Source organism: Telopea speciosissima, chromosome 7, assembly GCF_018873765.1.
Source record: "Telopea speciosissima isolate NSW1024214 ecotype Mountain lineage chromosome 7, Tspe_v1, whole genome shotgun sequence".
Taxonomy (NCBI): Eukaryota; Viridiplantae; Streptophyta; class Magnoliopsida; order Proteales; family Proteaceae; genus Telopea; species Telopea speciosissima.
Window position 1 is genome coordinate 12,175,545 of NC_057922.1, and position 27,640 is coordinate 12,203,184.

Here is a 27,640-nt window from a genome sequence, read left to right on the forward strand (position 1 = left end):
TGAAAATTGATCTTTAAAAGGTGTCTCTTAAGTTAATCCTACTCTAAATTTTCATATTTATCCCTCTCAAATCTCAACATATAATATATGGATCTAAACATTTAATTAAAAAAATATATATGTTTTCCATATAAGTGTTCATATACAGATTTATGCACATTTTTTTAAGGGTTAAAGTATTATACATGTATTTCTTACCCCAAAAAAAAAAGTATTATACATGTATCAAATACATATTATACGATTTTATATGCTTTTTAATTTAAACAATAAAAAAAACTAAACTCAATCTAATGATCTAATTTAACTCGCGACTCACCGAATCCCTAAAAAAATATAAGGGAAATTTCCAGCAACACCCCCTCTGTTGGACCGTGGCATTAATGCCATCCCACTAAGGGCTAATATATCAATTTGGGCCCAAAAACTAACGGAAATAACTGAGAATTAACTTATTGGGAGTAAAATATCTAAACTACCCTCACTTGAACAAAAGGACAAAAAATGGAAATAAAAAATGGGGACTTTCTTCCCAACCCTCTCATCCAGCTCTGATCAAACCATTCTTCCCAACCCCATCTCATCCAGCCACGATCCCAGCCTTCTCCGAACAATCCAATCTCCAAGGCTGCCCTCTCGACCTTCCTAACGAGCTCTTCCACGCCCTCAACAATGCTTGGGGTGCTTCCAATGGAGATAACCCAAACGCACACACAGGGCTGAAACGAAGCCGCTACTGCTCTGTGCTTGCCGCTTGGCTCTACTCTGCATACTCAGACTTGCGATCTCGTCTATTGCTATTGTGGTATAAGGCTCCAACCCTTGAGCTGTCCTGATGTGTTATCGGTGTCGAAAGAGGAGAAGCTTTTCGGTGGTGAGAATGTGAATCACCTTGAGAAGGATTGCTTGAGCAGCAATAAGGGCTTCTCTAGTCTCTCTGTTCCAATTGCGACTCACTCTACCAAGCAAGTAAGTTTCAGATTAAAGCTCTCTTTTAATTCTCTCAAATTGATCCATGGTTAATAGAGATAACCATATGAAATGAGAATCTGGGGAGTGAAGAGACGAAAGTCCCCATAATGGAAATTTTCCACTTTCATTTCTTCTCCCAATCCCAAAGTCCCCATCTCCCAATTCCAGGAAAAATCTGTTACAATTCCATGGTTGGTATTTGGGGGAAAAAAACCCAATATCGGACACAGAGAGAAAAAACGAAGCGAGAGAGAGAGAGAGAGAATTCATGATGGTGCAATGAGGGCAGCGAAGGCACCCTTGCAGATCCGGAGAAATTCTATTTCTCTTTTTTATCTTCTCATTTTATCTCTTTATGAATTTCTGTTTTTATGTGATTAGGGTTTTAATTTGGGATGAAAATTGAGATTTGTATGGAATGGATGGAAATGATGATTCTTTCCCCAACTTGTCGACTCTGATGATATTAAGCTATTTTTTCCCTTAAGAGAATCCAAGCCAAGAGTCTGATCCATTCTTTCCGTAACCTTTATGTTTTTCTTGTGAATTTTGAACCCAGAAGATTTTCTTACCTGCAACCCACTTTTAGAAAGGTTGGACTGCTAAGAGCATGGTGAGGCGGGGAAGATTGGAGAGGGTGGTGGCGGGGTTGCAGGGGAGGTGGTGGTGGTGGCTGCAGCGGCAGCGAGAAAATAACAGTAGAAGGAGAAGAAGAAGGAAAGAAAAGGGAATAAAAAAAATAAAAACAAGGGCAAAATTGACTTTACAAAATTACTACCATGGTGACATCACTACTTAACTGTTACAAGGCTATTTCCGTTAGTTTTTGAGCCCAAATTGATAAATTGGCCTTTAATGGGGTGACATTAATTTCACGGTGCATGGAAGGGGATGTCGCTGAAAATTTCCCAAAATAGTATAATTTGGCTAACCCCTGAAAAATTATAATTTGGCTCTGCTCCAGCCGGGGGGGGGGGGGGCGTGGTCATTTCCTGGGCCTACGATTCTACTGGGAAATGACCAAGCCCCCTGTTTTTGCCTTTTTGTTGCTGGGCTGACCCTCAGCTCCCGCCGCGACCTACTGGGAAATGACCAAAACCCCCCCACCCTGTTTTTGCCTGTTTTTGCTGGACTGACCCTCCGGCTCCCGCCACGGCTGGAGGAGAGCCAGATCCGAAAAAATCCCCAAACCCTTGTTCCTATCTCGCGGAAACCAAACCTAGTCCACTTTTTCTCCGTCTCCGTTCCTGGTAATTTCAGGCCGGCGACTGAAAATATCCCCAAATCTTTGGCCCCTTCTTTTCCATCTCCGTTCCTTGGCGATTGCAGCGGCAGATTCACCATCTCCGTTCAACTTGGCCAGCGAGAATCTATCTACTCTGTAAGTTTTCTCTCTGTGTGTGACTCTCTCTCTTTCTTCTCTATAAATTATCTGAGTTTTGTATCCTTACAGAGATGCTTTATTTGCTTCCTGAATCTTAAAATTGAGATGAGGTGCTATCATATGACTCCATTAAAAAAAACTCGGAGCACCTCAATGCATATGATTTCCTTTGTTTCTCTGAGAAGTTAGCTTGTAAGAAACAAAATACATGGAGGTCGATGCTGTCCTGCTGCCTTGGAGAGATGAGAAGTCACTGGCCCCTTGAAGATATAACATCATCCAAAATGGTGCCTTGGGAGTCTCTAGATGTGGACTGCCCTTGTATGAGAAAGGAAGAACGATAACTAGAACAGAGCTGCAAGTAAAATGTTACCATCTTTGCAATGACCCTTTCCTAGTCAAGGTTGATGATTCATAATTTAAACTTCACACATACATAGTGATTAAGGAAAAGTGGCCGCCTATCTCCATGTCTTCCTACCCTGAGTATGGAAGTTTTGTGCCAATTACTGATAAAGGTTAAAACCTGGAACCTTCATAAAGGAATTAGGGTGGATGAACAATCTATTAGCATTTCCCATTTATTCTTTGCAGTTGGCTGTTTTATCTCTCTACTAATGGTTATGGTTTTCGGGATTTTAGCTGGTAATGGTAAAGAAGGATTGGAGTGTCTTGTGCACACTGAAATTATCAGAATCGATCTTTGTCTTCATTCCTCCATTTTGCTCAAACTAATTAAATTTGCAGTTACATATTATTATGTTCATTAGGTGTACATGCCTGTTGCATAGTGAATATATGCCCTTATTTTTGCTCCTGGATTCTTACAGAGCAACCATATTAAACACGTACCGTATCATTGCCGTACACATTTTATTGCGCCGGATTTTTGAAAAGTATTATTGCCGTATGGTCAGTTTAATTGTTGTACGCATTTGTATCCATATTATTGCCGTTCCTGAACTTACTAACTATGGTCTCAATCCCACCTTCAACTCCACCTCCCCAACCACTGTTACCATCACCATTGCCTCAACCCCTGCAACTGTGCCCGCCCAACATGCTCTCTCCCCCTGCCCCTGTTCAGTAGTGGTCTTAAAGCTCTGTTGGATCTTAAGCTCACCTGCTATTGTGAGAAAACAGAAAAGTCCAGCAGCTCTTCTTTCTCCACTTCATCTCTTCCCTTCCAGCTGGTAGCAAGCAGATCTTGACGCTCACTCAGAAGGCAACCAGCAACATCAAAAGAAAATCTGTGATCATAATGGGTTCCCTTCCCTTCCGGAGACAGATCCATCTCCAAGCTCTTCAACTTTCCCATTTTGATTCTGCTTTTGCTTTCCTGTTTCATCCTTAGTTTTACAGGTTTGTACATCCTACTCGACTTCATTTCTTTCTTTATTTATTTTTTTCGTTTGTTTTTTATTTTTTGTTTCTTTCCTCACTCCCAAGTTTCAATTTTGGAGTTGACTCTGGGTTTATGCTGTTGAGCTTGGTTGGATGACAGAGGCTTTTGTCCTGTTTCAAGGATTTAGTATGTTGTGTGTGATTGACTGAAAATTTAGAGCTGAAGAAAGGGGTTGATGTTGGTAATCTAAAAAAATATATTTTTTCTGGGTGATTATGTACACTCTACTATGTTTTCTTGGATTTCAAATGCTTTTAGACGGGTAATGAGGAGATGAATTATGAAGATCAGATTTCTTATCTGTTCAGTAATTTGACTTTTGACTTATTTTGAAAATGTAAATAGATAGATAATCAGGTAAAATTTAGATTAAAGCTATTGATTTAGCATCTGAGTTGCATAATTTCACATTCCAGATTTGCTTCAAAACTTGATGGCGATGGCGTCAGTGGTCAGGGAGCATAGTTGTCAAGGCGGTGGAGGAGTGCCTAAGCGCTTAGGCGATAAGGCGCACGCCTAGGTGTCCAAGTGTTATTTTTCCCCCCTCGTTTCTAACATTATTTAGTATGCTACAATATGTACCTTATATCATAAAAAATTAACATTAAGCCACACAAGTCATAAAAAATCAATATTAAGCAACATCAAGTCATAAAAAATCAATATTAAGTCACATTAAGTAATAAAAAATCAATATTAAGCCACATAAAGTCATAAAAAATCAACATAGAACTAGAAGACAGCAGAACTGACGAAGCAAGCTATTGAAAGTTTGAAACAATCAAAACATACATTTGGTTTATGCTGTTCTTAGAAAATATGATCTTATCAATACGTCCGGTGCTTATACAGTAGAGAAAGGTCTATTTCGTTCATCTGGGGGCTCGGGTTCGTCGTAGGAATCTTTCTGGTTCTTGCTCCCTCCTTCTCGGCCCTCTTGCTTACTATGAGTTCGCTTCCTATAAGTAATTAAATTGCTTTCGATTTGGAGAAATGTTCTTGTTCTCTAAGAAATCTGACTAATCAAATGATTTTATTTTTACATGAGACTTTTTGTATTAGGTAGAACACAAAACCTGCTTTCCAACAAATCCAAGATTGCATAAATCTGATTTATATTGAAGGAGTTATGTTCCGGTCAAACCTTATTTGGTGTGTGTGAATGTTGTCAAAATCGCTCTGAATGAAAATATTTTTTTAAATCTCAAAACAAATGAATCTTTTACCGCACTTAGGGTTTTTAGCAATGTTTTACCACATTGAAATTTATGGAATTTTTAGATTTGAGAAAAAATTCAACAATTAAAAGTTGAAAATTTCACCTACCGCTAAAAATCCAGGTTTTGTTCTTGAACTAGGGGATTAACTTTTTATCCTTTTGGAATTTTATTTTTTAATTATTTTTATTGGATTCAAATAGGGGGTATTTGCTTATTTATGAATAATGTCTTAAGTAAATGAAATACAAATTTAAAAACATTTACTTAAATGATATTTGGCATAAATAAGTGCCAAAACCTGGTCCGATACCAATTAAGCCAGTGCAAGGCATCCTGCCCTATGGCGGCAGTCGCCTAGGCCCCTAGAGATCCGCTTGGACGCTTAGGCGGCGCCTTGACAATTATGTTGGGGAGGTGGAGTTGAAGGTGGGGTTGAGACTTGAAAGGGATAAATAGGGAAATTTAGAGTAGGACTAACTTAAAAGGAAGGTCAATTTTCAAAGGCTGGGTACCCAAAACAACCTTTTCATGAAAATTGGGCACCTGTGGTGTAATTTACCCTTATTTTTTTAATAAAACAAAGTGGGACCCACTTCTTCCTCCTCCTCCGCATTCGTCGCTGTCCGCAATACCCTCCCACTGCAAACTCTCTCCCTCTACAACTTGACGCCCCTCCCCACCCTCACCTTGCCCTGTAGTTCTACCCCACATCCATCTGCAACCCTCGAAATTTCTCTTTTATGGTTTAGATGTTTATCAACCTCTGCTTCGGTTTCCGGAAGTTGAACCAGAAGTTGCAAATTTTTCTTGCTCCCTGTGCAGCATTTCAATCCCATTAGCTCAAACCGGTGTGTATGCTCTTCTTTCAATTTCAATTTTCCTTTTTTTTTTTTTTTGTGTTTTAATTTCTTTATCTAGGCCAACAAGAGTTTGTGAGATCTGAAACTTCATAAATATCTCCTGTTTGTTAGTAAAAGGAAAAGAAACGTCGGATGCATGTTGTTTGCCTTCGCTCTTTTTTTTTTTTTTAATTACTTGTTGGGTTTTGTTGAATATGTTTGCTGTGAGATCTGGGTTTGAAGTTTTAGGTAGAATTTTTCTTTTGTTTAGGGTTGAGAAGTTTCTTCTGGTTTTTTGGTGCATAAACAACAAACAACAACAACAAACTCAGCCTTATCCCAACTCAATGGGGTCGGCTACAGGGATCCAAACAGAACAAAATAGAGAAAACAAAGATATACTCAAAAAAGGGGGAGAAAAGAAGAGAGAAGAGGGATGGGGAAAGAGATGAGAAAAAGACAAAGGAAAAGGACAAATGGAAGATGGGAAATAGATAGAAGGATGAAAGATAGTAATAAGAAAAAGGCACGACCCAACACTTCAGGATAATCTCAGCCTGTCTTGTGAAAATATTTTCTTATCTTTCTTCCTTATTGAATCTCTCTCTCTTCTGGTGAAGGGTATGGGAATAGATGAAGTCGAAGAGACTGAAATGGGTGATAAGTTCTTGGAACGATGAAGGATAAGGCCATGGTCTTTGATGTCATGGGTGCTTGGGCCTTTGATTACTTGACTTCAAGCATATTACTTCTGAAGGATTGTTATATGCTGGGAGTGGGGTGTAATTTGCATGACAAGCTTTTTGAGCTCGTTGAGTGCCTCAATTCCTCTAATTTTAGTTAAAACCATGTGATCTTTTGGCAGATTTCCACGTCTGCTTGCTTAAGCCTTCTATGTTTTTGTCGATTCCTCTCAACCGTCCTGCTGCGATAAAAAATGGGAAGTCCGAAGCCCCCTTGTGAAGCTCCGGATCTTCAACTCCATTAAATTCTCTCGTTTCTTCTTCTGAAACTAGCTGTAGAGAAGGAAACCTGTTCTCATTGATGTCATTGTGAAGAACAAATGAACAGAGAACAGAGGGGGGGTGGGAAGAAGGAAGAATAAAAAATAAAAATTGGGAAGGTTGAATAAAAGAAACAAAAAGGAAAGAGAAAAAGAGGGGGTTGAACAAAAAAAATTGCTGGGTTGCCACATGTTGGCTCAGCAGTGCACTTGAGGAGGATTCTCACTTCATGTAAGTGAAGATTCACCGGACTGCTGGAACTCTCCCTTTTCTCCCTGACTGCCGCTTCATTGTCAGCTGCATCTCAAACCGGCAAAACTCTCTTCTTCTCTGAGAGTTTGGAATGATTTTCTCTCTGTTTCATATATTTCAAAATGATCTTTTTCAGGCTTGAACGAGGGAAATCTTGGGTAGGACTCTTCTTTCATCCCCTTTTGACAATTAAAGACACTTCAAGCAAACCGAAAACGGAAAATCTTCTGTTCAAAATTTTCTGCTAATGAAGGAATACTTGGTATTTTTCCTTTTAGTTTTAATACTGTGGCATGGAAGCTTCACAATTTTCTTCAATCTTTCATAAACACCTTTTCTTGTCTTGTGTATTTAATGATTTCATTCATGGATTCTTTGTATCATATATGAATTGGGTTTAAGTTGAGGAGTTGTCCTTAGGCGTTTATCAGAACAAACTGAGAGCCGCTAATAAATTACATAAGCTTTCAGCTTCGAATTTGGTTGCTGCAAGTTACCAAAATTGCTGATTCTCAATGTGACACCAAAACGCTCCAACTATTTAGTCAAGGAAAGAGAAGTGGAAGAACTAGGTCATCCTCTTTCTTTTGATTAATATATGTAACTTTGGCAACACATGTATCATTCATTTTTCTTTTTTTTCCATCTGATCATTGTGGTAGATTGTGTCACACCCCGGCCCGGTTCACAAGGACCAAGTGTGCCAGGATGTCCTTGACATCCAACCAAGATCACCATGCAGTTCTCTATTCGCAGTTTCAGTCACAATATAATTAAATTAAGAGCAGCGGAAGCAATTTAATATGAAATAAGACAGTAATTAAATGAAACTAGTGATAACAGTTGTATTTATATATATATGAATATGCTTTTACATCAGGGTTACACAGTTAGTTCACAGAAGGTGTAACACTAACTAAGCCAAAAAGGTTATATACATAAGTACTACAAAAAGTACTATAAACAAAAGGAAGGGAGGAGCCTGATCAGTCTGGGAGATCAAGAGAATGAGCAGTCGTCGCAGGAGCACGAAGCATCGTGCTCCACCAGAACATAAGGACCAGCTCCGCGATCAACAGGAGAATCCTGAACAGTAGGAGTCCCCAAAGGAGCACAAACAACAGCGATAGAAGTCTCATCTGTAAAAATAGAGTGATCACAAGGGGTGAGCTCTCAACTGAGCCCAATAAGGGAATGCATGCAAACATATCGCAGCAATTATGATGAATGTCCTAAGTAACATGTCCTAACATGGATACTAAGTCACATGTGGTATAAGTACTACTGTAGTAGATGCTAACCTCGAAGAGAACCTGCCAGGAAAGCATGACACAAGGCAGCTAACCCAACAGACCCCCAATGACCAACCGGAAAACATGACACCAGGCAGTTCCAGACATCGGTCACCCAAGCGAAACCATTCTACCACGGTGAGGACCCGCCAGGAAAGCATATCACCAGGCAGCTAACCCAACATACCCTCAATGACCAACCCTACTGTTTGTTCCCACAGCGGAGTACACACGCTAACATGAGACAGTGAATGGTACCCCGGCATACCCTTCGGCTGTACCACGGGTTGTCCAACACCTTACCCCCTGTTGGTAAGGGGCGTAGTACTGGGTTATGATAAAACAGCCTAGCCTAGTGCAATCTATGCATGATAATACATGTATGTATAACTGAATTTAATAGAACAATACTTTTCCAATAATAGTCATCAGTAACAAGTAGATATCAATGCAAATGCAAGATGCCAATGCAACCTAAATCATATGCAGATGCTAATGCAATAAATAAAAGCTAATAAACTATATGAACAGGATAATTTTGATGATGTATGACATGGCAATCAGAACAAAACAAATTAAAATGATAAACACTCCAAAATTAAGGTCAGAATTCTCTTACCTGTCTCTGTAGGTAAGGTCTAAATGATTACCCTCCAAAATAGCCCAGCAAAACAGACAAACCAGCAAGAACAGATTGGAAACAGTCCCTATCAGCAAAAAATCAGCAATGTTTGGAGGTTAGAGCATAGCCAGAGATCAGTCAAAGGCATCAGGGGTATTTTGGTCACAAATGGCTGAACCGGCTGAACTGGCTGTCCGGTTCAAGGGGCAGAATTGGGGGTTTTACTTTAAATGGGAAGATCTTAACATGCACAGTTCCAATTTCTGGTTTCAGATAATAATTAAGGTGGGTCATTTCACTAATTTGTTGAATTTCAGATTTAAATACTAAAATTAAGGATTTAGGTTAATTACTTCTCAAATTAATGATTTAGGCTTATAAATTGGTTCATGGAACCTGAAATTGGGTTCAGCAGAGAAACAACCTTGAAATTTCAGGTATAAATGAATAAAATTGACCTAATTTCAGGTTGTGTAAGTGAATTTCCTATGGTATAAGCTTAAGTCAGCAGGCTTTAATGGCAGCAACATATAGGTTGCAATCTTGGGGAAAATTAGGGAAGAAATAGGCAAGAAGAGATGGGGACTGCAAGAATCAAGGCTTACCTAGATATGTAGCAGTAAGGATTGGAAGTGCAACCTTCAATTTCAGCTCCAAACTTCTCAAATGAGGATTTCCAGCTTCAACTAAGACCCAATTCGATGCTTCCCAAGTCTGGTTCTCCTTTCCTTTCTTCCCTTCTCTATTTTCTCCCCAAAATTCTCTTAAGACTGAAGTTTCGATTCTCCTTATGTCTAGGTAGGATTGAGACGTAGAAATAGTAAAAGGGGTTATGTATATATATCACTTAAGCACTAAGGGGTAGGACAGTAATTTGAGTCATAAATATTTCTAAAACTGATTTCTAACTTCTTACACTAATGAATAGTGAAGTTGGTTTCTATTTATAGCGGTTAAGTTACTTAAGGCATGTTTGGTCTTTTAATGTAAAATCAGCTTTTAAAACTAATTTTTAAAATTGTTTTTAACCAGAATTTTGTACTTATTACCTTAATCTAACTATAGGATGATGTCATATGACATCATGGGTAAACTGGGTACGGATAATTAGTTGGAATTGGAATCTCCACTGGGGATGTGGGTCCCACAGGGATAAAATGACCAGAATACCCCTAAAAGTCTAATTGGTCATATAATCGGCATACGAATACACAAATAAGTTCATACTTACAATAAGTTAGTTAAAGGATAGGTTCCGCATCCCCTCCAGGTAGCATATCTGACACAGGTAGCTCAGATGCGGGACCCCACCAGGGTTCTCTGACTCTAGAAGGGCAGGTTGAGAAGACTCCTCCCCGGAATCCTCCATAGGTGTGTCAGATGGTTGGTCTAGTACCTCGACCGATGCAGCCCATAACATTGAAGCAAGCATCGACACAGGACTGGAACTTGAAATCACACAAGTTCTAAAAATTTAAATTTATTGCGGATTTTACAGATTGATTTCAAATTTGATTGTATTGGTTACTGTGGCATCTTGTCTCCATTTCCTTGTGATTTCTTTCTTCTTTTTTTCTGTTTTTTTTTTGGGTGTGTCTCAACTTGTGGGATTTTCTTTTGCTTGGTTTGTTTTTCAAAATTTTCAATTAATTTTAATCATTTTAAGTTTTTTTTTCCTCCTATCCTGATTCTCGGTTTGTAAGAATTGCAGGATGTCGATAGGGGACCATTCAGTCTTGCCTACTAGTTGATATATTGAAATCTGTGAGAGGTGCAATCGTTGTGTGATCTTTGCATTTTGGTAATTATGTTCTCCTCATTAGAAATTGTGATGGAATATGAGGCAGGTGGTAATGATTTTATTTGTTATTTTTTCCCCTAGTTTTTCAACAGATTTCCTACTTTTCTTTATTCTCAATTTATCCTTTTTCAATTATAATTAAAAGGATTACGAATAAGAGACTTTATGATAGTCTAATCCTAGGATGACCTGGATTGCAAAAGAGCACCTGCTGAGATGAGGCTTCAAATCATATCTCTTAAGAGGGTTTCACTTCTTATATAAAATATTTTCCCTATATACAACATGAAAATTAAGAAATTTATACAGAATTATATTTTATTGTTTGTTTGCTCAATCTGCAGGTTTCTCTCATGGGATTGAGTAAAACTGAAATTAACTTGAGGAGGTTGCTTGCAGCGGCACCTCATCAACAGAATCAAGCAAAACTCATACATGTAAGTGCAAAATACTCTTCTTATACCCATGAAGTGTCATTTGTTTAGATCTTATAGCTGATGCTTGTTTGGACCATTTGGTTTTGTGTTTATAACCTTGCTCTGGTATATGATTTCAACATCATTATGTTTTTCTGACTAGTCTCTCTCTTAAAAATCTTTAGGTGGATTGTAATTTCTTGTTGGAAATGTGTCTATCAAATGTTGTCTGTAAACAACATCATTATTTAGTTATGATTATGATTGCATGACATTAATGGGCTGTGGTTGTCCGTAGGTTTTCACCTTAAATCTTTTTAGTTTTTATGACCAGGGACATATTTGGGCACGCCGTTCATTTGGTCATCACATTGTGTGTGCTCACAAATGTTGATTCCGTGACACAAATGTGAGTGTATATTGAATTTGATCACATGAAAATTGGTAAGTGTACTGCAGGGGTATTATTGTCCAATACCCTGCGGTAATGTGTTGGCTGTTTGATGCAAACCCGAATGGGTAAGCAAGCCAAGATCGAATCTGGAAGAGAATAGCTAGGTATGAAAATAGCTAACTTTGTAGAGCTGGAGTCCCACCAGTTAACCAACTGTAGGAGTCGTACCTAGGTCAATCCGGAGGAGTCCCACCTGGGTTGCTGAGTCTCACACCTCTTGTTTCTCACAAGGGTTCTCGCAAGAGGATTTTTATTTTCAAAATTCTGGGTTGCTTTTGAGAGCAGCCAGGACTTGTATTATATAGAGATGAAAAGCTTGAGTACAACACAATAACATTAAGAGACTCTTAGAATTCCAAAACTCCTTTGGAATTCCCCATACATAGAGAACAATTCTTAGACATAGAAATCTGCCCCTAAGACAGAGAAAACTAAACCCAAAACATTGAACCCCACCCCCAATACATCGAAAACATAAACCAAGAAAATTAACTAACTCTTGGAATTCTAAAAAACACACTAAGAATACCAAAAATCTTCTCAAGTTGTTGTTCCAAAATAATGGACCCCAGTGGACCAAAAAAAAAAGGAACCATATAAAATAAACTCAGTAGGGCCAGGTCATGGCGAGCCTATCAGTAAGGTCTGGGCTTTGGCTTGGTGCTGGTCTTGGACCAACATGTGGACTAGGTTCTGGAAAAGAACCTTGTGAGCCAATTTCTCCCTGCATCACTGTTAGTCACGTTGGGGGTTTGTCTCTGTTGGGATTTGGGAAATTGCAACTTGTGCCTAGACTGACATAGCCCCTTTATTTATAATAGAATGAAGAGAAATTAGGGTTACAATATAATGACCAAACTACCCCCACACCCTATATTACAATACTCCCACCTCAAGTTGGTGCTTAGATATCACACATGCCCAACTGGCACAGAATCGGATGAAACATCTTGCTACTAAAACCTTTAGTGTGGACATCTGCTAACTGCTTACTAGACTTAACAAAAGGAATGCAAATAAGTCCTTGCTCCAGTTTCTCCTTGATGAAGTGGCAATCAATTTCAACATGCTTGGTGCGATCATGCTGAATTGGGTTGTATGCGATGCTGATCGCAGACTTGTTGTCACAGTATAACATCATCGGAACACGAACAGGCAAGCCCAAATCATGGAGAAGACCCTTAAGGCATAACAACTCACAAATACCATGTCCGATATCATGAAACTCAGCCTTTGCACTAGACCTTGCTACCACAGCCTGCATCTTGCTACGCTAGGTAACAAGATTTCCACCAACAAAAGTGCAATATCCAGATGTTGATCTCCTATCATTAGGTGAACCAGCCTAATCTGCATCAAAAAGGCCTCTATACATATGTGACATGAGGCCAAAAAAGGATATCCTTTCCTGGAGCTGACTTCAGGTACCGTAGAATCCGAAACACAACCTCCATAAGAGAAACGCAAGGGTCATGCATGTACTGACTCACCAAACTCACATCATAGGCTATGTTAGGCCTAGTGTGAGATAAATAAATAAGACAGCCAACCAGCCGCTGGTATTTGCTCTGATATCATGTTGGGATTTGGGAAATTGTGACTTGTGTCTAGACTGACACTGGCCCCTTTATGTATAATAGAATGAAGAGAAAGTAGGGTTACAATATAATGACTATACTGACCAAACTACCCCTACACCCTATATTACAGTAGTCTCTAACGTGATATACTTGTTTTGTTTTCTTCTTTTAGTTTCTTTTTGTGTTTGTAGTTAGTGGTGTGTACTCTTAGGTAGGGTTCCTACTTAGAAATTAGAATACACTTGCTATTAGCTTGTAATTGTGATTATAAATAAAGGTCAGAGTTACCACGATAGATTGCACATTGAATCTATCGTGGTTCAGCTATCTCTTCTTCCTCCATCACATTCTCTCCTTCTCTTCTTCAAGCTATTGAGTTGACTGGTTATTAGTTTCTCCATTGTTACATGGTATTAGAGCGAAATATAATCAGTCTTCACCTTCAATCTCACATCCTGTTTTGATAGTTCATTCAAGGATTGCGATTTTTTGTTGCAGCAGCCTATGCTGCCTACATTCTACCTATAGTCCTAGTTTCTGATTACATGAAGATAAGCTAGGGCCTTATGCTATCTTTACCTTGGTGTTCATGGATCTATCAGTGTACCGAAGTCAAGTTATATCTGTGTAATGGCTATTGGCACAGGTTCTGGATTTTTTTTTGAAGATATTGAGATCTTCAATTACTTCTCATCAGGCCAACAGTTCCTCTCTTATTTTGGAGGTTGGTTGGCACTACAAAGAGGTATACTCAATCCATAATATAGGCTAATCAAAGTCTCTGATTTTGTGCAATTACTTTTCTCCTCTAGCCCTGGGAAACACACTGTTTCGCGGAGATACATCAGAAAATTTAGTTTTGCAATTAGTTTAGATCTGACCAACAGATCTTTCTAATTATTTATGGTATTAATGCCCTACTATACCAGGTCACTCGACCTTACTTTTGTGTCAATCTGACACTTGGATTAGATCCTATTGTCAATCCCCCATATTCTGGGTTTGTTTATATTCAGAATTGATTACTGTGGTGCTGGTCTCTGGAATTTCATCTAATTCTTGCGATATTGAGGGGTATTTGTACTCTATTGGTCTTCTATATTTCTACTCCTTTGGAGATCGATCTATCAGGTTTTCAGTTGCTGTTTGGAGCAGATTTTTTTTTTGCTTGCCAGAGGTACTTTACCTGGCCCTATCGATTTCTCTTATTGGTTGTCTTAAGTCTTTACCAGTTGTTTCCCAGAGTGCATGATGGCTGATCCTAAATTTCTATCAGACAATGTAAATGTCCAGATTACTATCATTAAATTCATTTGAGTTTCCAATTATTTATTATGGGTTCTGGCCATTGAGGTTTACATTCATGTTAAGGGAAGATGCAGTTTCTTACCTTCTCTGCTGATTCTAAAGATCCATATGCTGTCAAATCTTATGAGGAATGGATGATTGAGAATTCTACTGCTAAGATCTGGTTGTGGAATAGTATGGATCCCGCTATTGCAGCAAATGTCATGTTCCACGCCACTGTAAAAGGAGTTTGGAATGATTTAAAGGAAAGCTTCTCTCAAGCAAAGAATATGTCCCGGACTTATGCTTATATGAGAAAATTTTTAACTTCAAAAAAGGGGACAAGTCTTTGAATGAGTATTTCATCAACCTCTTACTACTGATCTGGAACAGTTGAAGCTTCACCGGGCTGAATTTCATGTTGCTAAGTTTCTGGCCAGACTACTTGACTTTCGGTCTGTTTAGGGTCAGCTCCTTGTTGGGGGAGAAGGTACCCTCTCTCAATGAAACATTTGTCCGCCTTCAGTGTATGGTTACTCTTTTCAGGGCTGACATCTCACCTTTTCCTAAGGAAGGATCTGCTTTTGCTGTTACTGGTCAAGGCCGAGGTTGGAAGAGGCCTTGGTCGTGGTGGTCGTGGCACATGTGGACAGAAAATTGGTTGATCCTCCAGACCGTGTTCCTTTTGTGGCAAGCCCAACCAAATAGTTGAGACATGTTGGGCTATACACGGTAGACCAGATTGGGCGAACCAATTAGCCAATATTGCTGTGACTAATGGTAATACTGTGAGAGTATCTTATGGTGACACCAACCTTGCCTCTTAATGTGGAGCTTCTTCATCAGGTTCTCTGTCTCAAGATGACTACAATCAAATACTTAAACGTCTCCAACAGCTTTTGCCATCCACATCTACTTTCTCATCCATTGCCACTTTGGCCCAGTCAGGTACATCAGCTTTCCTTACATCCATATTGTTAAGAGATCAGAATTAGGCTGAATGCTTGGATGATTAATTATCATCCCAAGCACATCTATTTATATTCATAATGAGGTATGGAAAATAATTACATAAGCAATGTGGGACTAAACCACACATACAAGACATAATAAAAAAGGAGAAAAAGTCCAGAATACCCCCACGGTATTCTGGCCCATATAATCTAGCACTCCCCCTCAAGTTGGAGCATAGATATCATGCATGCCCAACTTGATTAAGATAGGAAGAAACAGCTTGCCACTTAGTCCCTTAATGAACACATCAGCCAGTTGGTCAGTAGACTTCACAAAGGGAACACAAATAAGTCCGGCTTCAAGCTTCTCCTTGATAAAATGTCGGTCAACTTCCACGTGCTTAGTACGATCATGCTGGACAGGGTTATGAGCAATGCTAATGGCGGCTTTATTGTGACAACATGGGAAGATGGACAGCAACACCGATATCCTGCAATAATCCTCTAAGCCATAGAAGTTCACAAATTCCTTGGGCTATAGCACGAAACTCGGCTTCAGCACTGGACCTAGCCACAACATTCTGCTTTTTGCTACGCCATGTGACAAGGTTCCCACCCACAAAGGAACAATAGCCAAAGATAGATTTTTTGTCAGTAGAACCAGCCCAATCGGCATCAGTATAAGCTTCAATCTTCAAGTGACCATTGGGAGAGAGAAGAATTCCCTTTCCTGGAGCAGACTTTAAATACTGCAAAATACGACGGACTGCATCCATATGTGAGGAATAGGGGTCATGCATAAACTGGCTCACCAAACTTACAGCGACAGCTATGTCAGGTCGTGTGTGAGAGAGGTAGATTAGTTTGCCCACTAATCGTTGATAACGACCCTTGTCAACAGGTTCACCCTCTTTCTCCTTAAGTTTTATAGTAGCTTCCACAGGGGTATCTGAAGGATGACAACCTAGCAGCCCAGTCTCAGTCAATAGATCAAGGACATATTTTCTTTGAGAAAGAAAGATGCCCTTTGAAGAGCGAGCAACTTCTATCCCTAGAAAATATTTTAGAGAGCCTAGATCTTTGACCTCAAACTCACGGCCATGGAGAAGCTTCAAATCCCTGATAGCAGCATCATCATTACCAGTCACCACTATATCATCCACATAGACTATGCGTAGAGTAACCTTGTCACCAACTCGTCTGATGAACAAGGTGTGATCAGCATAGCTCTGCTTATAACCTGCTGAAATCATAGCCTTATGAAATCTGCCGAACCAGGCCCTAGGTGACTGCTTCAACCCATAGAGAGCACGTTTCAACTTACAGACTTTGCCCCTAGTCCTGTCATCAGAGAAGCCTGGTGGAATGTCTATATATACCTCCTCCTCAAGCTCCCCATGGAGGAAGGCATTCTTTACATCTAACTGCTGAAGATCCCACCCAAGATTTGCAGCACAAGATAATAACACCCTGATAGTGTTGAGCTTTGCCACCGGTGCAAAGGTCTCTTGATAATCAACTCCATAAGTTTGAGTGAACCCCTTTGCAACCAGACGTGCCTTATATCGATCCACAAAACCATCAACCTTCTGTTTGACCACAAAGACCCATTTACATCCAACTGGTTTTTTCCCTGGAGGAAGAGCCACAAGATCCCATGTATTATTTTTATGTAGTGCTCTCATTTCTTCCAACATTGCTACCTTCCACTTTCCATCTGTAGATGCTTCCTGCCAATTTTTAGGAATCGAAATAGAAGAAAGAGAAGATACAAAAGCACGAAAAGACGGAGAAAGAGAACTATAAGAAACAACACGAGATATGGGATGTAAAGTGCAAGTCCTAGTACCTTTGCGATGAGCAATAGGTAGGTCGGAAGAAGAGGGATTACCAGGAGATGGAGAATCTGGATCTGGATCCGGCAATTGGATGGGTATTGGTGCTAAAGTGGATTGCAGTTGCCCTCTGTTGGTTCTGCCCCTTGTATGGGTGAGTATGTTGGAGTTGTCAATTCTCTTCTGAAATTCACCAATAGTTCTCTGGACTGGAGTCAGCTCCCCCTGAATAGGAACATTAACAACATTATTTTCTATGGTCTCCCCCTGTAAAGGATTCCCGTTAGGTGAGGGAGGAACAGCCAGAGGAGGTTGAGCATTGATTAAAGTAGGATGGGCAACATCCAAAGGAGGCTGGGCAGTAGTCAAAGGAGGTTGGGCAGCAGCCGTGGGTGGTGGTAAAAGAGGCTGGGCAGCAGCCAGAGGAACCTCCAGTAGAGGAATCTCAAGAGACACATCTCCACTAGAACTCTCCCCCTGAAGAAGTGATGAAGAATAATAAGAAAGGGTCTCATGGAAAACAACATCCATACTAACCAAGGTACGGCGGGAAGGGAGATGGTAACACTTATAACCTTTCTAGGTTGGAGAATAACCCAAGAAAATACAGCGGAGCTCCCTAGGTTCAAGTTTGCCTGGAGATCTGGTATCTCTAGCATAACACACACACCCAAATACTTTGGGAGGCACAATAAAGGAGGAATGACCTAGTAAAACATCAGAGGGGCTACGGGAGTTAAGAACCCGAGAAGGTAACCTATTGATGAGATAGGCTGCAGTTAAAACCGCATCCCCCCAATATTGAGATGGGACATTCCGCGCAAACATCAAAGCCCTGGCCATTTCCAATAAGTGGCGATTTTTCCTTTCTGCCACACCATTCTGGGCAGGGGTATTGATGCAGATTCATCACCAAATAGGGCTTGTTTCATTGGGAATAAGTCTAGGGTTGAGTTACATACATGTTGGGCCTTTGTTCCCAAGGGTTTTCTATGTATTAGGCCACTTTAACGAGCCTAAACTAGGGGTACATAGGTTGCATACGGGATTAGCCCAATACTTGGTTTATTTTTATGTTTTTTAATTGAACCGGTTTAAATTGGTTGCATCCAATTGGTTCAATTTAAGTGATCATGTGTCTTGGTTAAGTGGTCATGTGACAACTTAAGTGGTCATGTGATGTAAGTTGGGCTGGATTAGGACTCTATAAGTCCAGTCATGTTTTGAGTCTATTTCTTTTAGTATTTCAGTTTCCTAGTTGGTTTAAGTTACCTAATAGGTTAGGGATAAGGTTAGGCCATTCTTTTTTAGTGTCTAAGTCTATTTTTGAGTCTTCTATATAAGTTTGTAAGGGAGGCCAGCATTACATACGAATTTGATTAATAAAAACTCAGCTTTATGCTTGCTGCCTTTGCTCCATCGTGAGTGTGCCTTGTGAGTAATATCAAGGTGAAGGGATTGGTGGATCTCCAATCGACTTCTTGCATCGTGAAGATCGGGAGGGCTGTTACTTATCTCCTTGCATCTTGTAGATCGGGAGACCCCATTGTTCATCTTCAAAGTTGCTACCATTGAAGATCTCTTCAAATCCAGAAAGTTTGAATCTGAAATTTGATTTCAAACCTTCTTCTTCTAATCTGTCCAACCATTCCCCTTCATTAGACCTAGTCCAAACTCCCCTCCATCCATCAAACCCTAACCTCCATTAAAACCCTAAATCCAATTCTGCCCTAAATTGCGGAATTTTAAAATCTTCCCAAACCCTAACTTCTTTATACCAAAATAACCCCCTAGACCTGCCCATTAATACCCTATAAACCCCTTTCCCAAAATCCACCCCTAAACCCTAGATCTCACAAACAGTCCATTTTCATAAGGCCTCTAACCCGAAACCCTAGATTTCCAACTTCATCGAAATTGATCCAAACCTACACCAATAGACTCATAAAAACCTGCACATCATTACCAAATAAAACCCTAGCTCGAAACCCTAACCCTCTAACCCTCATTCTGCCCTAATTAGCCTAAGCTGTCCCAATCGGCCAGCCTTGTTAGGTGAACCCATTACCCTGGCTCCTAGTGGGATTACTCCTACCTAGGACTACATTAAGTGGTATCAAAGCCATGGTTGAGCATGGCACCCCTGTTGTGGACCCCACACAACCACCCCCACCCGATTCCCTTGCTGCAATTATGACTATGCTGCAGAAGATTTCAACAAACCAGCAAGCCCTTGGTAATCGAATGACAGCAATGGAACAAAGGCCAATTGTGCCTCTTGTAAGCAACATTCCCCTAGAAAAGGACAAATATCAAGTCAATTCGGTAGTACAAAGAGCCCCAAGGAGAGATAAATACAGAGAAGACAGAGAAAGGTACAGAGATCATAGTGAAGATAAGAACAGAGGATACAGAGGCTACAGGAGATGCCATAGACCTCTAGAGGCGTATGAGTTGAGAGACTTTGATGGCAGACCAGATCCACAGGTATTTTGTAATTGGTTAGCTGCTTTAGATGATTATTTTAATTGGCATAATTTGCCTGAGCATAGGAAAATGAGACTAGCACATACCAAGCTAGTGGGACCAGCACATAATTGGTGGAGAACCCAGATGGATTATCCTGACTACAGTGGTAGAGAACCTGTTACATGGGCAGAGATGAAAGAAGATCTGAGTAAGAAATATTTCCCACGAACGTTTAGAGCTCTACAATAAGGTAACTTAAATTCCCATCGACAACATCACCACCAAAAGGCCTTCAAATCTGAAAACAACTTGAAGCCTCCATCAATGAGGTTCCGTTTGCAAGTTGAAGAGTGTAGGAAATCTAACTTCACCACTATTAAAACAACGGCTGAATACAAATTTCCATTACCAAAGGAAGTTGAGAGAGCACAAGTTAAAGATAAAGCTGAAGTGGCAGTGAATTGTGATGAAAAGAAAGAGACAGCCCCTAAAGCTTCAAAGATGGAAAGTCGACATGTAGAAGACCCTACTGAAGTGGTCAATGTCGAAGAAACCAAAGTAGAAAAAGATGAAACAACAGAAGATGAAGAGGTGGTTATGAGCACTCCACAAGAAATTATTGGCATTCAAGATGCTGTTTTTGAAGAGGTGGAGCTTGTGTCTCAAGTATTAGATGCGAAGGTTGCTAACACTGAAGACTCTATGGACAGGACATTCACAGTTGCTGCTGATTTAGAAAATGAACACATAGAGTTTGTTATGCCACCATGGTTCTTCGAAGAGAAAGCTCCACGCCTTGGAGATTTTATCCCCAATGTTCTTGCTTCACTGGAATTCTGTTTGGGGATGGTCAAAGCTGCTGATCACATGTTGATTCCCCCTCATCACTACAAAATTCGAGGACGAATTTTTTCAAGTTGGGGACAGTTGATGCAAATTCATCACTAAATAGGGCTTGTTTCATTGGGAATAAGTCTAGGGTTGAGTTACATACATGTTGGGCCTTTGTTCCCAAGGGTTTTCTATGTATTAGGCCACTTTAATGAGCCTAAACTAGGGGTACATAGGTTGCATACGAGATTAGCCCAATACTTAGTTTATTTTTATGTTTTTTAATTGAACCGGTTTAAATTGGTTGCATCCAATTAGTTCAATTTAAGTGATCATGTGACTTGGTTAAGTGGTCATGTGACAACTTAAGTGGTCATGTGATGTAAGTTGGGCTGGATTAGGACTCTATAAGTCCAGCCATGTTTTGAGTCTATTTCTTTTAGTATTTCAGTTTCCTAGTTGGTTTAAGTTACCTAATAGGTTAGGGATAAGGTTAGGCCATTCCTTTTTAGTGTCTAAGTCTATTTTTGAGTCTTCTATATAAGTTTGTAAGGGAGGCCAGCATTACATACGAATTTGATTAATAAAAACTCAGCTTTATGCTTGCTGCCTTTGTTGCTGCCTTTGCTCCATCGTGAGTGTGCCTTGTGAGTAATATCAAGGTAAAGGGATTGGTGGATCTCCAATCGACTCCTTGCATCGTGAAGATCGGGAGGGCTGCTACTTATCTCCTTGCATCTTGTAAATCGGGAGACCCCATTGTTCATCTTCAAAGTTGCTACCATTGAAGATCTCTTCAAATCCAGTAAGTTTGAATCTGAGATTTGATTTTAAACCTTCTTCTTCTAATCTGTCCAACCATTCCCTTTCATTAGACCTAGTCCAAACTCCCCTCCATCCATCAAACCCCAACCTCCATTAAAACCCTAAATCCAATTCTGCCCTAAATTGCAGAATTTTAAAATCTTCCCAAACCCTAACTTATTTATACCAAAATAACCCCCTAGACCTACCCCTTAATACCCTATAAACCCCTTTCCCAAAATCCACCCCTAAACCCTAGATCTCACAAACAGTCCATTTTCATAAGGCCTCTAACCCGAAACCCTAGATTTCCAACTTCATCGAAATTGATCCAACCTACACCAATAGACTCATAAAAACCTGCACATCATTACCAAATAAAACCCTAGCTCGAAACCCTAACCTTAACCCTCATTCTGCCCTAATTAGCCTAAGTTGTCCCAATCGGCCAGCCTTGTTAGGTGAACCCATTACCCTGGCTCCTAATGGGATTACTCCTACCTAGGACTACATTAGGTATCAACACAACTAGTTTGGTTAATAATTCCATGATCAACCAAATATTTTTGAAATTGGGATTCAGTATACTCGGTTCCATTATCACTTCTCAATATTTTGAGAGTAGTCTCGAACTGAGTTTGGATAATTTTATGAAAACATGAAAAAACCTGATTTTTTGTGTGCAAAAGATACACCCATGTGTTCCTAGAATGACAATCAATGAAAGATACAAACCAACGATGACCAGAAAGAGAAGTCCTACGACTAGGACCCCAAACATCAGAATGCACCAATTGAAAACAAGAAGAACTCCTTTTATTTGAAAGTGGATAAGTTGAACGTGTCTGTTTGGCCAGAACACAAGCCTCACAAAAAAAGTCATCCTTAGTACGTAGGGTGACCAAACTAGGAAATAAATGAGCTAAAATTCCTAAAGGGGGGTGACCTAACCGAGAATGCCACTGGTAGAGTTCAGAAGAGACCAAAGAGCTCTGGTGTAGCGGAGAAGGTAATGGTGGTGGAGAGAAGCGACCGTCATCAAGCAAGTACAACCCACCGTGCACTTTACCCAATCCAATCGTCTTCCCAGATTCCAGATCCTAAAACACACAATGAGAAGGAAAAAAAGTGACTTTGCAGTTAAGATCACGAGTGATACTACTAATGGAAAGAAGGTTAGTAGTAAAATTAGGAATATGCAAAACAGAAGACAAGGGAAGAGATGAAGTGCAGTTGATGATTCCTTTTCCAGATATGGAAGAAAGGGAACCATCAGCCACTCTGACCTTGTCTTTCCCAGAAGTGGGAGAATATCTATGAAATAGACTAGAAGAACTGGTCATGTGATCTGTAGCTCCCGAATCTATGATCCAAGGGTGGGAAGCTACAGAAGCACAATGACCTCCAAAAGGGGTACCTGACCGGGCAAAGTGTGAACCTGAAGGAGCAGAAGAATTGGTAGTAGCTGATGTAGTAGAGGCAGCAGCAGCGGAAGACCTCAGCATACGTAGGAGTACCTGTAGATCATCCTGGGATAGACCAGTGTCAGTAGCAGGGGCTGCAGTAATAGTCTCAGTCTGATGGGCCTTGGTCTTTGTCTTGGCAGCCCTTTTAGCTTCAAAATCAGCCGGTTTCCCATGAAGTCTCCAGCACTTCTCTTTGGTGTGGTAGGGTTTGTGATAGTGCTCACAAACAACAGTCCCTGTAGTAGAATCACCAAGAGAAGCAGTGCCACTAGGTGCAGGAGGGGCCGGGGCAGCAGCCTTGAGAGCTGATCTGTCAGTAATAGGAGGGTGCAACATGGCAGCCCTACGGTTTTCTTCAGAGGAGACCAGGGCATAGGACTGCTCAAGTGTGGGAAAAGGCTTGTGTCCCAACATTTGAACCCGAATCTGATCATACTCCACATTCAACCCAGCCAAAAAATCATAAACCCTGATCTTGTCCACATGTTTCTTGTATGAGGTAATATCAGCAGCTGTACTTGGGTGAAAGTTAGAAAAGTGATCCAGTTGCTGCCAAAGGCTACGCAAAGTAGCATAATATTTGGAGACTGTCAAATCTCCCTGAGTAGTGTGAAGGACCTTCTTCCTGAGTTCATATACCTAGGCATCATTGCCAAGCTGCCCGTAGGTCTCCTTGCAAGCAGCTCAAATCTCCGAGGCTGTGTCAAGGAGAAGAAAATTATGCTGCAGATCGGAAGTCATAGAGCCAATGAGGTAGGACATGAGAACTCCATTGTTGGCCAGCCACCTGTCATGAGCAGCCCCAATCTCAGTTGGCATAACACTGGTGCCAGTAACATGACCAGTAAGGCCACGGCCAGCAATGGCAAAGGAAGCAGACCTAGACCAAAGCAAGTAATTAGTGCCATCCAACTTGATTGGATTAGGAGGAAAGGTATGATAATCTGTTTTACTGTGTCCATCACCAACAGAAGTAGCAGTTGAATCCACTGAGTCACCCATTAGAACAGTAGAGAAGCCCAAATCATAGAGGGGGCTGTTGTGAAGAGAAACCTAAGAAATCCTTCAAGTTAAGGGCTGAAAATTGGATGAGAGCCCTCTGGTAATGGTAGAATAATGGTCTCCAAAAATCAGCAACAGCAGCCAAGGAAATCCCTGAGATCGATTTTTACAGGGTTTTGAAAAAAACCTGAAATTGCTGAAATCGATGTAGGGAAGGAGAGCAAAAGCACTGCAGATGGAGCTGAAAATAGGATCGAATGGTCCTCTAGTAATGCTGAATCACGAATTAGGGACCCCCCCTCTCTTCCATTCTCGATTTCAGTTCCTTCTTTCCTTTTTTTCATTCTCTGTTTCTTCCTTCTCTTCTCTTGCTCTTCATTCTCCCACTAGGGCAGCACTAATGAGGTGATCTACAAGATCTAGTTGCTGCCCTCCATTACCTAATGTAGTCTTAGATAGGTAGGAGACCTACTAGGAGCCAAACAACAGGATCAAATAAAAAAAGGGGTTGCTGATTCGAATGGACAGCACTAGGATTTAGGTCAATTCCTAGGGTTAGGGTTGGATATTGGGAAAGGGGTTTATAGGGTATTAATGGGCAAGTCTAGGGGGTCAATATGGTATAAAAATAATAGGATTTGGGAAGGTTTTAAAATTCTGCAGTTCTGGACAGAATTGTGTTGCAGGTTTTGGGTTTTAATGGAGTGAAGGAATGGAGGGGATAAAGTGGGAGTTTGGGGCTGAAACTTGGATCGAGTGTCAACAATGATGTAAGGGATGTATGCTGAAAGTTTGGTTTGAAACTGATGGACAGACTTGGAGTTATGGAGGTTTCCTAGTAGAAGTAGGAGAGAGGGGTAAAACTGTAATTTCAGACAATCGGTTGGGTGGATGGTGCTGAAATTTGAATCGAGTATCTCTTAGGGTTTGAGAAAGACTTGATCAAATTTTTAGCAGGTTCTAATGGTTAGATTTGGCTGGGCAGAATTCTCACGAAAATCACCTTGTATATGACCTTCTAGAAGGAAGAAGAATAGTTGCAGAATTTCTTACTTGTTACAGGTCTTCAATGGCAACAACTTTGAAGATGAACAATGGGGTCTCCCAATCTTCACAATGCAAGGAGATAAGTAGTAGCCCTCCCGATCTTCACAATGCAAGGAGTCGATTGGAGATCCACCAATCCCTTCAACCTTGATATTACTCACAAGGCAACCTTGATATTACTCACAAGGCACACTCACGATGGAGCAAAGGTAGCAACAAAGGCAGCAAGCATAAAGCTAATTTTTATTAATCAAATTCGTATCTAATGCTGGCCTCCCTTACAAACTTATATAGAAGACTCAAAAATAGACTTAGACACTAAAAAGGAATGGCCTAACCTTATCCCTAACCTATTAGGCAACTTAAACTGACTAGGAAACTCAAATAGACTCAAAATAGAGTCCTAATGACTTAAAAACAACTTAAACTACTTAAAATAAAGAAGATTCCCTAGTAGCCAATAGGATATAAGAACCTCTTAGCCAATAAGATCACTTCACTTAAATTAAACCAATTGGATGCAACCAATTTAAACCGGTTCAATTAAAAACACACAATAAAAACTAAGTATTGGGCTAATCCCGTATGCAACCTATATACCCCTATTTCAGGCCCACTAAAGTGGCCTAATACATAGAAAACCCTTGGGAACAAAGGCCTAACATATATATATCCCAACCCTACACTTATTCCCAATGAAACAAGCCCTATTTGATGATGAATCTGCATCATTACCTCTTTTCCATGGTGCAATTTTCTGCTCGATAGGGACACCACCACCTGTCTGCGATATTTGGAATCCAACTCCAAAAGGAATGTAGCTCCCAAATAGACCTTCAAGAACTTGAAAAAAAATAGACATTCAAACTTGGGCAGACTTGATCAATTGTTACCAATCTTCAACAATTGTCCAGGGATGAATCTCTGACTGATAATTTTGAAGGTAGGGCAGCAAGCAGATGAGTCAGGCAGCAATAAAGATCAACCAGCGGAAACAACCAAACTGTAGGACCTCATATGGGCAGGCAATAACCAAACATCTTCAAATTTTTAACACCAGCCTCCCTCTTACGGCAAACGTAACCCAATAACAAGGTAGATACTTATTGGCAATGGTGAAACCTCTGACCTTCTATGTTTTACTGACCTTCTATGTTTTGCACCAAGTGTCCTTGCATGTTCTGCTCTCTGCAATGGCTGCAGGTATACGTATATAATCCCCCCTCACGTGTAGTGCACGTGGACATAAGAGAGATTAGGTTAGAGATAGGGCAAAACATAACATTCCGGAATGGTTCAGTGGCTGCCAAGTGTAATGGAAAAAAGAAGAAATGGTAAAGAAGAGAATACCATTAACTTCCAAGGGTGTTATGGGTAATGCCAAAGGTATGTTTTGGGAGGTGGTGAAAGAAAAACAGCAGTGGGATAATGGAGTAGGATTAACTTGGGTAACATAGAAAGCTCCAACCATCTTCCATCAATCAAACAAACACTTTGAATGGAAACCCTTGCAGGGGAGAAACTCTTAACCCCAATATTCAGATCTGAAAAAGATACAAATCTGATTCGAAGTAAGGAAATGCTCCAATTGTCAAGGCTTGTTCAATCTTCAAACAGGGAGGAGCAATTGTGTTAAAGAATTTATGGTAGAAACACCCACATGCTAGACAGTACTAAGAAGATATCCGGACAGCAATGAATGGAAGTAGCCTCAACAAAACTGGATCAGATCTGAATCTGTAACAACGCTAGTATGCAAGCTCCAAAGTATGCCGGATATTAACCAGAAAGGCTCCATATGACTGAATAGGTTCGTAGGTGCAACCAAAAAATTCGTGGAACACTGGTGTAATCCCAAATAGGCTGATCTCCAGGGTAGCAGATTCGAGTCTTCAATAACGAAAGAAATTCGATCTCCAATAAAAGGAAACTCAGTCATAATCATAAGGCAGCAGGATTCCACATGAAGGCAGTAGTAACACATCAACCAGTCATGCTTACAGAAGCCAATCAATAACACCAGCCAGGTAAGTAGTGAAACTAAAAAAAAATAACCAGCAAAATAAGATAAATAACCAGACACATCCATAGGCAGTTGAAGCAGCCAGCCATAGAGTAATAAGTAAGGGAAATAGGTTGTAAATTGAAGAAACCAAGCCAACAGAATGAACCGTAATTTGTTTTCTAAAAAACCTGATGTGAGATGCTGAATAATGGGTTGAATACTCCTCTGATATGTATAAGACTCTCCTCAAAATATGAGCTTGATAGGAAAACCCTAACCCTAAAATCGATTGTTGTCAGGGTTTTAGAAAACCTTGAAATTGAGATCGATTTAGGGAATGGGGGCTGTAATTGCTGATGTAGACATGTAATAGATGCTGACCAAGGCTGCTAGAATGGAACCTCCAAGGTGAACAATCCATCTCCAGTAAGAGTGAGACTTGATCTTCAAAGGGAAGAGACTCCAAAAAACCGTAGAAGTAGAGCAGGGCAATACCAGCATAAAGGACCTTCTTCAAGCCTTGAACTGATGAAGGAGAGTTCTCTTTTAATGTTAGAACCACCTCCAAAGCATTCGAACAACAGCAAACATCCCTAGCCCAAATTGATTTTTATCAGGGTTTTGGAAAACCCTGAAAAGAAGAGATCGATTGAGGTAGGGGTCTTTAAAAACTTGGATAGGTGCAATATTGAGGTCGATT

The 27,640-nt window shown here is 40.3% G+C and overlaps 1 protein-coding gene and 1 non-coding gene across 4 annotated transcripts in view; both read left to right on the plus strand.

The window, feature by feature from the left end:
* Positions 1–1,394: 1,394 nt before the first annotated feature.
* LOC122670204 lies at positions 1,395–1,487 on the plus strand. The gene has a single exon (XR_006334178.1). It is a non-coding gene; the product is annotated as a small nucleolar RNA Z103 (small nucleolar RNA).
* Positions 1,488–10,664: 9,177 nt separating this feature from the next.
* LOC122666935 overlaps positions 10,665–27,640 on the plus strand; it is a 36,695-nt gene continuing 19,719 nt past the window's right edge. Inside the window, exons 1-2 of one of the 3 annotated variants that reach the window (XM_043863050.1) lie at positions 10,665–10,761; positions 11,136–11,228. In XM_043863050.1, the coding sequence (XP_043718985.1) occupies positions 11,145–11,228 (84 nt within the window). In that variant the 5' untranslated portion in view covers positions 10,665–10,761; positions 11,136–11,144. Of the gene's footprint in view, positions 10,762–10,954; positions 11,068–11,135; positions 11,229–27,640 lie in introns of those variants that run through there. The other 2 variants (XM_043863051.1, XM_043863049.1) reach the window with 2 other exon arrangements.